This window comes from Malus sylvestris, chromosome 5, assembly GCF_916048215.2.
Source record: "Malus sylvestris chromosome 5, drMalSylv7.2, whole genome shotgun sequence".
Lineage (NCBI taxonomy): Eukaryota > Viridiplantae > Streptophyta > Magnoliopsida > Rosales > Rosaceae > Malus > Malus sylvestris.
Window position 1 is genome coordinate 37013992 of NC_062264.1, and position 14144 is coordinate 37028135.

At 38.8% G+C, this 14144-nt stretch overlaps 1 protein-coding gene across 1 annotated transcript; it reads right to left on the reverse strand.

Annotated features, from left to right (window-relative positions):
* Positions 1 to 7108: 7108 nt before the first annotated feature.
* Positions 7109 to 13690, reverse strand: LOC126624836 (copper-transporting ATPase RAN1-like). The gene is made up of 9 exons (XM_050293961.1): positions 13254 to 13690; positions 11279 to 11893; positions 10425 to 10854; positions 9800 to 10125; positions 9507 to 9565; positions 9056 to 9398; positions 8647 to 8847; positions 8304 to 8561; positions 7109 to 7782 (listed from the first exon to the last, which is right to left on the reverse strand). The coding sequence occupies exons 1-9, from the start codon at positions 13551 to 13553 to the stop codon at positions 7306 to 7308; spliced, it is 3009 nt and encodes a 1002-aa protein (XP_050149918.1). The 5' UTR covers positions 13554 to 13690; the 3' UTR covers positions 7109 to 7305.
* Positions 13691 to 14144: the final 454 nt, after the last annotated feature.

The following is a 14144-nucleotide window of genomic DNA, read 5'->3' on the forward strand; positions in this document are numbered from 1 at the left end:
ACCACCTACGATCATGGCAAGCTCCTAGAACCTATTTGATCGTGTTTAGGAGTGATTTTGAGTAGTTTTGTGGTTTTTGGACGAAGAACACCTTGGGAAGACTTTCCCCAGTTTCCAGCGAGAACCCGTGGGTTTCAAAGCATTTTCCGGCCACCTCACGTCTTGAAATTGGTACGAATCTCTTCCTTATTCCTTGGGCTTCAATTTGGTATCTTGCATGACTTGTTTTAGTTAGGTTTGGGGGTTGAATGGAGCTTGGAAAGCTCTGACTTCCTCCTTTACAAATCCGGCTTGAAAACTGAATCAACCCAGAGTTTCAGACCTAGGCCCAAACCATAACTAAATTTAGACTCAAACCCCAACCCAAGGCCTTCTGCCCACTGAGCCTAACCCAAGCCTTTGGGCCATGTAAGCCTAGCCCAAACCCAAATGGCCCTAGCCCAGGAACCAAGCCCAACCCAGAACTGAATCGGCCCAAAACCCAGAACCAGACCGGCCCAAACACAAAACCCAATGGGCGCGTGGGCCTGCGCGTAGGAGCACGTGCGCCTTGGCCGGCACATGGAGCACACGCACCTCCACAGGAGGTAATATGCTCTGCCGCCGTCCACGGCAGTGCCGACGACCCAAAATGGCGTGTGGCGACTCGTGGGTACCCAAGGTCCCCCTTATGTTTTTCGACGTCCTGAATCTGTTTATGAAGTCCGTTTCCCGAAATTCAATTTTTATCATATAGTTTTATTGATTGGTACCGTTATGTGTGTAGGTGCAATTGTTTATGGCATTCTGTCCTCTCTTGTTTGCACGGCTCTTCGCCAACGGTGTAAGGTGAGTGGACCCTTCCCAAATGCATATTTTACTATTAGAAATGCATACATGAATAACTTGATTTTATGACTACGTTTTATGCAACGTTTATGAGTGAATTGGTTACCATGCTTTATCGACTTTACGTTCCTTGTGGTATATATGATTGATGACTATATACGTACTTGTGAACGTGGTTTTACGATATGACGTTTTAGCTACTGAACTCCGATCAAGATAGTTATATATATATATACATATATTAAAAATATTATGTTAATGTTCTTATGTACTTAGTGGTTATTCAAATGATCTACCTACAAGCGAATGTCCTGCCTACAGGCGTATGTTACTGGCTACGGGCGAATGGTCCTGCCTACGGGAAAATGATACATTTAATTAGCTTCAGTCGGGGGGTTGTGAATCACATGGTTCTGGTTTTCAGTGTGTCGTCACTTTTGTACCTTTTAGTGATGCGTGTTCCATTTCTAAATTCTGTGAAGTTATCGTGAAGGCTTTGAGTACTAATTTGTTTGTCTTGTATTGCATTTTTATTTGCAGACTGTTGGTTAGTCTTAAACAAACTATCTAGATCTTGAAAGACGTGTTGCGTTCTTTTGATTTGTGGTTTCTAAATGATTAGATTTTGCACTGATCTCTTTTGGAGTAGTTACGATGATAGTTTTTATTTTCAGTTTGTGTATGGCACTATTTGAGACTTGGCTTGATAGATTCCATTTTCTCTCTTTCCCTCTTCCTCTCGCTGCACCAAACCCTCCCTGAGGTTAACTTGCACACCCACACATATACCAACTTTCTCTATCTCTCTTTGATCTCCCTCACCACTCTTGTCCTTCTCCCTTATCTGTGTGTGACGACTCCAGAACCTGGACACCACGAGAACCGGTGCAAAGGTACAAAGGAAAAACCGGTAAGTCTCCACCACCTCTGATCATGGTAAGCTCGTAGAACCTCTTTGATCGTATTTAGGAGTGATTTTGAGAGGTCTCTGAGTAGTTTTTTTGTGGTTTTTGGACGAAGAACACCTCGGGAAACCCTTCCTAGTTTCCAGCGAGAACCCATGGGTTTTAGAGCGTTTTCCGGCCAACTTCGGCCACCTCACATCTTGAAATTAATACGAATCTCTTCCTTGTTCCTTGGGTTTTAATTTGGTATATTGCATGACTTGTTTTAGTTAGGTTTGGGGGTTGAACAGAGCTTGGAAAGCTCCGGCTTCCTCATTCGCGAATCCGGCCTGAAAACCGGATCAACCCAACCCAAAGTTCCGGACCCAGGCCCAAACCATAACCAAATCTAGGTTTAAAACCCAACCCAAGGCCTTCGACCCATTGAGCCCAACCTAAGCCTTTGGGCCATGTAAGCCTGGCCCAAACCTAAATGGCCCTAGCCCATGAACCAAGCCCAACCCAGTACTGAACCGGCCCAAACATAGAACCCAGTTGGTGCGTAGGCCGCGCATGGACCTGAGCGTGGGCGAGCGTGGGTGCCTGCTTTTGCTGGCGCGTAGAGCACACACACCTCCACCAAAGGTACTGTGCTCCACCGCTGTTGCCGGTGACTTTTTAGGTAACCCAAAATGGCATGTGGCCGTCAGGGCCACCACCCCGTGGCAAGGAGTGGGGGTATCTGAGGTCCACCTTATGTTTTTCAACGTTCTGAATTCGTTTATGACGTCCGTTTCCTGAAATTCAATCGCTATGATATAGTTTTATTAATTGGTACCATTATGTGTTTAGGTGCAATTGTTTATGGCGTTTCCGTCCTCTCTTGTTTGCACGGCTCTTCGCCAACAGTGTAAGATGAGTGGACCCCTTCCAAAATGCATATTTTACTATTAGAAATGCATACATGAAAAACATGATTTTATGACTACATTTTATGCAACGTTTATGAGTGAATTAGTTACCATGCTTTATCAATATCATGCTTTATCGACTTTACGTTCCTTGTGGTATATATGATTGATGACTATATACATACTTATGAACGTGGTTTTATGATATGACGTTTTAGCTACTGAGCTACGATTAAGATAGTTATATATATATATATATATATATATATATATATATATCCACATATATTAAAAATATTATGGTAATGTTCTTATGTACTTACTTAGTGGTTATTCAAATGATCTACCTACATGCGAATGTCCTGCCTACGGGCATATGTTACTGGCTACGGGCGAATGGTCCTGCCTACGGGCAAATGATACATTTATATTGGCTTCAACCAGAGGGTTGTGCCTACGAACGGAAGATTCTTATATTGGCTTTGGCCGGGGGTTGTAGTGCCTTCAGGCGGAAGGTACTTATATTGGCTTCGGCCAGGGGTTGTAGTGCCTACGGGTAGAAGATATTTATATGGCTTCGGCCGGGCATTGGTTGGTGACTTCAGTCGGGAGATACTTATATATAGCTACGGCCGGGTGTGGGTTGGTGACTTCGGCCGATTATGATAACATTGTTAAGCACTATATATGATATATGTTTTATGAAGTTTTATGGCATGCTAAGGTTTTCGGAAAACCTATTACATATTATGCTATACGAGTTTTCTAAACATGGGGGTTAGTATGTTAAAGATTAACTGTTTTATTACTACGTATATATCAACTTGGTTCACTCATGTTTTGTTTTGCGCTCCCTCAGAACTTAGAATCGAGGTGTACAATCTCGGCGTCAAGGCACTCCCGCATCAGCATCTTCGAGTCCGCTCAGTGTAGGACCCATCCTTTTGTTCATTCAATTTTATATTATTCATTTTTAGTGTCTTAATTTAGTTGTATGCTCTGAACACGTTCCATAAATGCACATTCATTATAATTAAATTTACAAGTTTTATTTATGTCGGTTAATTGTTTCTAGTTCTCATGCATCTGAATATGGCTTTATCACCTTCAAGTGTCAGCCAGCACGTGCCTACCCTGGTATTTGGAGAATATCAGGGTCGGGTGTGTCAATTTTGGATCATTTCCTAATCCCTTCCACTTAATATTCTTCATCAAATAATACGGGCTCTTGAAATTTGATCCAACGGATAAAAATACGGGCTCACTTTAAAAGTTATAATAATTTTAGTTGTTGGATTAAATTTTAAGGGTCCAAATTGTTTTATGAGGAGGATTAGGTGGAAGAGATCCGGAGATATCCCTTTCCTTAATATTGAACTTAGCAACCTACTACTCGGTCAATTGTCATTATCAAAGTTGATATCGGATATGATCTTTTAGCAAATGACTTGCAGCGATCTTTAATTTCCTTTTGTTTATAGCTAGTAAATCAACACTAACTTTTAACGACAAAGTCTCAGTCTTTGCGTTTCAGTACTGTTTCAAGTCTCAAAAAGCTTGGAAGTTGATGCTAGCTAAAGGGAGAATCCAAGTCTGAACGCAATTCTGATTTTTCTTACTTGCTGATGAAGCCTTTGAAGCTTTCCCATACAGCAGAAATGATTTAGATAGCTTCTGGAATTCAATCAAAACATCACTGACGTACGGCATTACTGTTTTTTATTTACTTTTTATCTTGGACAAGGATTGTCTGCCCTCCTAGTTGTGGTGCCCTTCTATTTTGTGCGGTCACGGTTAAACCACGTTAATATTTTATATTAATTTTTTAATGAGATAATAAGACAAAAAACAATAAAAATATAAAATATTAACGTGACTTAACCGTGATCGCACAAAATAGGAGGGCATGAAATAACACCACAACTAGGAGGACAGACAATCCTTGTCCTTTTATCTTTGTATATGATAGAAAATTAGTTATCCAGACATTCATAAACTAAGTTAAATAGGAAAATTATATATTATTTGGAAAACTAGTGGACCCCATCCACTAGGATTGGCTTGTAGGGCAAATTTTCTTACATTTGTGTTTGACCAATATATACAATCCAGATCCCTTGAACATGTCTTATGTCTTCTAGTTTGTTGAAAAGAAATACATCATTTCACCTTCCAATGGATGTTGAACATAGCCATTTTTGTAATATGGACAGTGATATAATGTTCCAATGACCATTTGTTCAGACTTTTTTTTTAGAGAACTTTAACGAAAAGCACCCGGTACTGTTTACTTTAACGAAAAACCATATTTTTACACAAAAAAGTCAATCATGGTACTATTCACTTTACCCTTTATTTTGTCCTTATCATTAAAACTTAAAGTTTTCAAATCCTTTTCATTAATTTTTTTTTTTTATTGATTTTCACACACTATTGCAGCCTTTCACACAATTTTTTTTTTTGTCTCTCATACACTCTATTTATTTTTTTCGTTAAATTGAATAAATCAAATGAAAACAACATATGAACTTAAATAATAGTGTGTGAAAAGTAAAAAAAAACGTGTGTAGTTATAATTTCCTTTGGTTTGGTAGTAAAGGTGATTCACTTAGACTAAACCAATACAACTAGCTAGCAATTATTTTTGGTCATTGGCATAGTGGATAAAAACTTGTACTTAATGAAAAAACATACATTCCAAGGTTACATAAACTCTTCGTTTAGAAAAGAATTAGTCATGTGCGTTCTAAATCAGATATTTTACAATTGTTTAGGTTGTGAAAGTTGAAAAATATTTTATTTTTATTATTATTTGTTGTATATATATATATGTATATGTTGCTAATTACAAAAGGTAGCTGTGCTAATCTTCCATTGTTTTAAAATGTTTCTTTTTGCTTAATCTTTCTCTTATTTGATGTTCCTAATTGGATTGTATGTGTGTGAACGAGTATCACCTGCTTACTGAGACCTCCAACCTACCGTACTAATTAAGGTTGGTTATATAAATTTATGTCAAATAATTAACCTAAAGAAAAACTTAATTAATGATATAATCTTTTATTCATTCAAGAACCAAAGCCCCATGCTTATCAAAGGATTGTTTTGACCAGCAACCACTATCTGATTTTTTTTTTCTTAGTTTTGACTTGGTCTAGGACTGCTAGAAGCCAAGACTGATATGAACACTTGCCACAACCTCTTCTGCTCCATGACCTTGAGGTCTGATGGATTACGAACCACACAAGTCTAAGATTTTTGTACAAGGTGTAAACCTTTAAAGATCGTGGGGAGCAGGGTTCAATTTTCTTCCTACTTTGTCTTTCCTTGATATTCAAAAGGAAGGATAATGCAATCTGACGCAAAGACAAATAGCGCTCTTTAGGAAACTCACTAGGAAGAAATATGTAGAGGACAAGTCTTAGCTCCTCACATGTAAGGATTTTTCTCTATTTACATATTGTTATCTCGTTACTAACAAATTACAGGTTAACACATATGCATACATTTTTTTCTTTTTATAATTTTATAAGTCGTGCCATAGGGCTTGAATGTGAAAAACAAAGTGCCGGTTGTCGACTACTTAACATGCTCCTTGTCCTCCTACTTGGGATCGGTAGCGTAAGTTAAACTTATGCAAGCGGAGTTAAATTTGTGGTTAATTTGTGCAAGGTGCATGGTTTAAGATTTGTACAACCGACCCCACGTAGTGAGATAAAGCTTGTTGTCGTTGTCATTTTGGTAAGTCACTTCATTATAGGTGTTAATTTGTGGTTTGTAAGAAGTTTTTCCTCTTTACAGATGGTGATCATGCTACAAATAAATTGTAGTTTGACACGTGCACAAATTTTTTATTATTATTTTGAGAAGTCACTTCATTATAAATTTGTAAGTGTTAATTTGTGATTTGCAAGGAACCTATCCTCTTCACAAACAACTCTCTCCCTCTCGTTACACATAAATAACAATCGAACACATGCATATAAATTACAAATGTTAATATGTGATTTTCCAAAATCAATTAGCTACTTTTCTCTCTCATTTTCACAAACCATAAAAAAACTTGCAAATCTCCCCCTTCCCTTCAGTGCTTATGTTGTCAACAAGGTATTGGATGGTGAGCATAGTAAACCAATAATTCCTGGAGTTGGTTCTCCTTCTCCAAAACCTACCATTTACCAAGGGAAGGGGATCCTCTTCGGATCCCTTCCACCAAGGCCACAAATTCGAACCTTTGAAATTTGATCAAACGACTAAAATTATCATAACTTTTAAAATAGACCCCTATTTGCAACCGATGGATCAAATTTTAAAGACCCAGATTTGTGGCCTTGATGAACTTGGTAGAAGGGATCCGGAAAGGATTCCTTTCCTTTACCAAGTATCTTCATACATCAAGTCTCTCTTTGGCAAAACTCATGTAAACACAGAACCTCTAATTCTTTCCCATGAATGTTAAAAATCAAATCGACGAGAAACGAAACAAGAAAGAAAGGGAACTTATTATTACAAGTAGGGGGGCATTTACAACGAATGAGGCATAAAATTACACCCCATCACAAGCACACAAGGAGAAAACATAATGCACAAAATTGGGATAAAGTCCAATTTGAACTATTTATCCCGTTTTACTTTCACTTCCTACACATGTGAAAACCCGAACTTTCCTTTTTCTTCTCTTCCTACTCTACAACTATTTCCAGTATGGCGGTAAGTCTGGGTTTTTTGTACCTCCTAAGGAGCAAAGAAGAGCATACAACACTAACAGATGACATAGCCATGCATGCACCCGCTGCCCATGGCGGCAACATGATCCCCAGCGATGGGAAGAAGACCCCCGCGGCAATAGGTATTGCGATCACATTGTACGCCATGGCAAACACGTAATTCAATCGAATACGAGTAAAGGTTTTCCTTGAGAGATCAATGGCTGTGATTACGTCTTCCAAGTTATTTCTCATCAGCACGTAGTCAGCTGCTTCAATTGCAATATCCGTCCCTGCCCCGATTGCCATACCAACATCAGAAGCAGCTAGGGCAGGAGAGTCATTGATTCCATCACCAACCATGGCAACTATACTTCCATCTTTCTGGAATGAACAAACGACATCAGCTTTTCCAGCCGGCATTACCTCTGCCCTCACGTCTTGAATGCCAACCTGCCCAGCAATGTATATTCACATGAATGTCAAACGTCTACGCAACTAAAACATAGAAATCATGACTAAACGTTACCAAATCATTATTAATGTTGGATTTTTGGATCGCCGGGCCCATCCCACTCTAACGACACCGATATTGTCCCCAACTTTACCACCTGTCCAATCCGTCAGGTGTGGGGTTTTACCACAAAAGGCTTCGGTATTAGTTAGAGTAGAGTAATTCTATTGAAACCCATTGGGTTTCATTGAACCCACCGATGTGAGACTTTAACAATTAAATCCTCTCTTTTTTTTTTCAGAAAAGGAAATATCAGTACCCGCTTGAAGTTCAAAAATAATCTCCACCTTTCAGTTTATATGAAGACTCTTAAGTTCATATAAGGTCAAACATGATTGCACCCAAAACCAAATGAAAAATGTAACTCGAAATAAAACTATAAAAGTCAAAGTTGCACATTTTTTTCTGTCAAAATTATCAGAACTTATTTTGACTAATGGATAAACAGATATATACTAACCTCCTTAGCAACAGCTTGTGCTGTCCTCCGATTATCCCCAGTAACCATGACTGGTATGACACCCATCTTACGTAGTCCTTCTATCACTATGGCAGCTTCTCTTTTTAGAGGGTCCGCAACCCCTAAAACACCAATTAAATTGCCTTCATATGCAACAAGTATGCCAGTCTTTGCACTTTCTTCCAGCTCTACTACAAAGTTCTCTACATGTGTAGGAATGTCAATTCCACTTTCAGTCATCAGCTTCCTATTACCGACCTGTTTAGGATACAATACTTCCAATAAGCAACCATGGATGGTGAAGCATATCAGGATGGAAGCCATATGGAAATTTAGAACTCACCAGAACAAGTTTTCCATCTATAAAGCACTGTATACCTCTTCCGGGCAAAGCAGAGAACTCTGAGGCATCAAAAAGCCATCCAGAAAGTGTGGTGTCTTTGCTCTTGTTCGGTGCATCGTTAGTTACAGAAGGCTCATCAAAAAAGTGAAAATGGCGTGCATATTCCACTATTGCTTTTGCCAATGGGTGTTCACTGCTAGCCTGAGCCAACAAAAGGAAAATATAAAAATATATATTAGCGGACATAAAATAGCTGTCAACTTTCTGCAGTTGAATGTTTAGAACTGTATATTAAAGCATGTAACAATATTAGATGTCATATTTCCAAGGGCTACCAGAGAAAATATTCAAATTAAAATAAATAATGATATAGAAAGAAGGTTTCTCTGGAGAGGTAATAGAAAGTTACCTCTGCAGAAGCCACCAATTTAAGAAATTCTCCACGATCCATTCCCGTGAAAACTTTTACAGTAGTAACTGACGCTTTTCCCTGGGTCAGGGTACCAGTTTTATCAAATATCACATACTTGATCTTCTGAGCTCTTTCCAAAGCATCTCCTCCTTTTATCAGCACACCATTATTAGCCCCAACCCCCGTCGCAACCATGACAGCAGTTGGTGTTGCCAAGCCCAGTGCACAAGGACATGCAATTACCACAACCGATATGGAAAACATAAGGGCAAATACAAAGTGATTTCCGTTTTCAGGGAGCCACTTTTCTGGGTAAGCTCCAAAGGCTCCAGCAATATACCTAAAGCGAATCAATAGAACATACAAGTTATTGATAGCTGGCCTAAACATTCTCAACTTACAAATTCACTAATTATGCGAAAGATCATAATAAATACGGTGAACTTACCAACCCAACAATGTCAACAATGCCAAGGCAACTACAGTAGGGACGAAAATGCTAGCAATCTGCAGTTATGGAGAGATGGAAGACATTAGTTGCACTTTACTTTAAACTTTACAGAAGTTAGTGAATTAGCTTTAGTGGAAATAAAGAAGGGCTAAAAATATAGGGGGACTTGGCAACTTCTCACAAGCAACTTTATAAGAAATAATACCACAATACCCTTGAAAATGATATTCATATATAGCATTAGTATCACATAGACAAACTAATTCAAAAACTACATTTCCAGCACTTACAAAATCAGCAAATTTCTGAATAGGAGCTTTGGACATCTGAGCAGTCTCGACCAAATTAATTATCTGACTTAAAACTGTATCGGATCCAACTTTTGTAACTTGTATATGAAGAGCTCCATGTAAATTTATCGTTCCTCCGATAACTAATGAATTTACTTCCTTTGAAACAGGTATAGCTTCACCGGTCACCATACTCTCATTGACATAACTTGAACCCCACACAACCATACCATCAGCAGGAACCTTGGTACCAGGAAGAACCTTTAACACATCCCTGGGCTGAATCAGCAAGGCATCAATTTCCCTTTCTCCAATGACTTTCCCACCTAATAAACAAAATTAATCAAATTAGCCACTTATATAGAATTTTATATTCAATTCCACCATAAACTTTGATTTGGTTAAATAATGATAACAACATCAAATATTACAACATAGGGACATGAAATATCATTGGTAATGGAGGAAGAAAAATGAAAAACAAAACAAACAAACAGAACGATTGGTTAAATTATGGTAACAACATCAAATATTAATACACAGGGACATGGAATATCAATTGGTAATGGAGGAAGAAAAATAAAAAATGAAAAACAAAACAAACAAATGGAACGGAACAATGTACCTTTATCTTTGACAATTAACAATGCTGTAGCTGGAGCAAGTTCTATCAACTTCTTGATGGCATCTGATGTTTTTCCTTTTGCAAGGCACTCCAGATATTTCCCCAAAAGTACAAATGTTATTAGCATGGCACTTGTTTCAAAGTACGTTGGAGACCAGAACCCAGTGACTGCACCATATAGAAGTGCGCATACAGAATAGAAGTAAGAGGCCGAAGTTCCCAATGCGACCAAAACATCCATGTTAGTTGAACCATTTCGTAAGGCTCTGGCAGCTGCAATGTAGAAGCGCTTCCCAATAACAAACTGAACAACACTGACCAATGCCCACTTCAACCAATCACCCATTTCAAAGGGCCCACATTTCCAGAGCAGTAACGAATAAAGAAGCGGGATATGAGGACAAACTACTCGAATGAAAAAGATAGGAATCTGGAGACAATTTATTGATGTCAGTTAACAGATTTTAAAAGTAATATCTACATATCTATACTTAGTACTTATGCATGCATACATAAAAAGCATAAGAAAATATTAGGACTAAGTGTCTAAAGGAGCTCCCGATAACCAGTGTCTCGATGCATTCTGAATGAACTACTTAAGAAACAATATGCTTCTGTTTAGAAAATTGAACTTTAAAATTAATTAACTTAATTTCTCTTATGATAGAAGTGGTCTGTTCAATACCAAGCTGTTCAATACTGTACTGCTATCAGGCAAATTAGGCAAACAGAATTGTACAAGAATGAAGGGAAGAGGAAAAAACTAAGGGTATGACATATAGCATAATCATGGGTCATTTTTTCTATTGATAAAGCATTTAAACATGTGCATGTTAAGAAAGAAATATACTCACACTGAGAAGCAAACTGGAAAGAAACAGCCGAAACATATTTGAGGCTTCATCGATATCTTTAGAAGTCATTCTTGTATAAGGGTTTGCCACTTGTAGTTTAAATTTCTCATTGCTTGCTTCCTGAATCTCATCCACCAAGGATCTAGAAGTGACAACTTCAGGATCAAAGAGGATTTCAAGTTCTCTTGAAATCCTGTCAACACGAAAATGTCTCACCCCTTTCAAATTGCTAATTATGGCTTCTAAAGTCTGTGCATCCATCTCACTGAATACGCCAGCAACTCCAAGTACGATTTTATCCTGTTGACTACTCTGTACAAGTGATGCATCAAAACCAGCATCTTCAATGGCATTCACTATCTCATCTTTACTAATTACCAGAGGATCATACTCCACTTCCCCTAGTGAAGTTGCCAGGGCTACTACAGCTCTTTTGACCCCAGGAAGCCCTTTTAGAATACCTTCAACAGAGTTCACACAGGCAGCACAGGTCATACCTCCTATTGAGAACTGACCAGACAGGGTACCATGTGGCTTTGTTCCACTTGCACTGGGCTCAGGTATAACCTCTGCCTCAAACCCGGCATCTTCAATTGCATTCTTGATGTCTTCATCCTGAATGAACAGAGCTTAAGTTGTCTCAGTAACTAAAAAGCTCCGTACTTCTAAAAAACAAGTTGGTAAGCAGTATACAATCATGATTATCCCCTCAAGCAATCAACCAAAGAACACACAAGGAAGATCAAGGATTAAGAAAGTTGGCCAGAACTTTACTCGAGAAATTTCCAAGGAAGGGCAACAAAATATTTAACATTAAATTGGCAACCTACCAATCATATAAATCGTTTGAACGCTTCTGTGTAGTTCATAGGAACATCACCCATTACAATGATCGAAAATAACCAATTCAGCCAACAAGTGCAGATACGATGCAGGAAAATAACAAGCAAAGCCTGGTATCCAACTGTTTGGAGCAAGTACTAGTGAAAGTAAAAATGTGAAAGAGGCCTGATTTATTGAAGTACAAATGACATAAGAGCAAGGAGAATTTCAGAGAGAAAGTTCGCACATTTATAGTACTAATGGCATGTAATCAGCAGCTTCACTGATTTCAACACTTGCTGATTCAAATGCAGGTTTCTTACATTATCTGGATTAATAACAACCTTACATTATTTTAATTTTTAAAACTAGTAGTACCCGTATCTACATAAGCTATCTGATCCAGTTGGGTATGGCTGCCTCCCGGAATCGGGCATATGTTATATCTGAGTCATCCTTATGCAAAATTTACAAGAAAAGTGTACCACCAAACCAATCACAATTATTTTTTTTTTTAAAATGCACCATATAAGACATAATTTGAGTCCAACAAAAAGTTAATGTGTGTGTGTGTGTGTGAGAGAGAGAAAGCCCATCATTAAAGAGGGGATGCGGAAGAATAATCTGTCACTTTAGCCTAATTCCTATCATGATTGCAGCTCCAAGTATATAAAGTAAAACCACATAATAACTGAATTACCAAATAATTAACCCTTAATCATGATCCAGTCCAACATAAATCATAAATAAAAAACAAGCATGATCAACCAAAACTGGATACTAGGATTATTCGAAAACCACACTAATCCTCAGTGTTTTCGAACACTAAGGAACACCAAAACAACTAACTAGTAGTTTTCGAACACCAAAACAACTACCAAAGCTCAAAATTCACTAACCCATGATACCATCCGCCTTAAGATCAACACTCAAATACAATTTAAAAAGAAAAAAAAAACCAAACTTTCTAAAAATTAAGCAAGCAGGACTAAACCATACTTCACAACGCCCAAAACCAACTACCAAAAGCTCAAAAAAAATTCGAAAACGGACACGAAGCCAATTGCCCAATTCAGTCAGAAACACCCAAAAACCCAGCAAAACCCACCAGCATTCAGAAACCACATCCGATCAAGAGCTAAAATTGACTAACCTTGACCAATCTCGGATCAAAAACCACATCGGCCCTACTCTGGAGCAACGCCACGGAGGCCGTGAGAACCCCTTTGACGCTCTGCAGAGCACCTTCGACAGAATTCGAGCAAGCAGCACACGTCATGCCAGAGACTCTGACTTGAACCCTCTTCATCCCCTCTTCAACTCCCTCCGAATTCTCATACGAATCCAGGAGCCTCACGTCCTCCAAATCGCCGAAGTCGCCGGCGGCAACCATCGACGTCGGAGCTCGGGCGGAGATTTGGGAAAGCTGGAGGTCTCTGGGACTCGGCGCCATTGTAAGGTACCGAGCCGACAGGAAAAAAGACCGAGAAATTTATACGAAAAAAATGGAGCGAATTGTAGAGAGAGAACGGAGATTGTTTTTGTAGAGAGAGAAGGGGAGGAGGGAGGAGACTTTTCCGAGGGAGATGGTTGAGACAGCAATTTTTTAACCAAAGTCTTGAGAGAGCTGGTGGGGAGGGAGGGTGGCGTTTTTACGGTTTTGCCCTTGTGTATTTCTGGTAATTTAGTAATTACAAATACGAGGAGTAGGTACTACCCTACTGGGAGTTGTACTTCCTACTTGGGTGGTCTTTGTACTGCACGAAGGAGGTGGCTTCTAGGCCAATGTGGCGTGTGTATTCGTATGTACAACAAGACGTGTCTTGGTTAAGTTCGTCGGGAAACTTCAACTTGTCTACATCCTAATTGGACTTGAATTGTTTGCGTATGTCTCTCTTCTCCCGTGACGAATTACAAAAACAACACAATTTCGAGAACAAAAATCTTAATTCCAGTGGTCAGGATGTGTAAATGTAATTATTAATGGGGCATGATTTGAAATTATTACAATAATTTAAGAGATAAGGAGTTTCAAACTCAGGTC

Excerpts from the sequence above, each read along its gene's own strand:
- LOC126624836 (XM_050293961.1), bottom strand. The coding sequence starts at position 13,553 with ATGGCGCCGAGTCCCAGAGACCTCCAGCTTTCCCAAATCTCCGCCCGA. Across the intron at positions 11,894-13,253 it reads TTGATCCGAGATTGGTCAAG|GATGAAGACATCAAGAATGC; the intron begins GTTAGTCAATTT and ends CTGTTCATTCAG. Across the intron at positions 8,562-8,646 it reads TAGATGGAAAACTTGTTCTG|GTCGGTAATAGGAAGCTGAT; the intron begins GTGAGTTCTAAA and ends TATCCTAAACAG.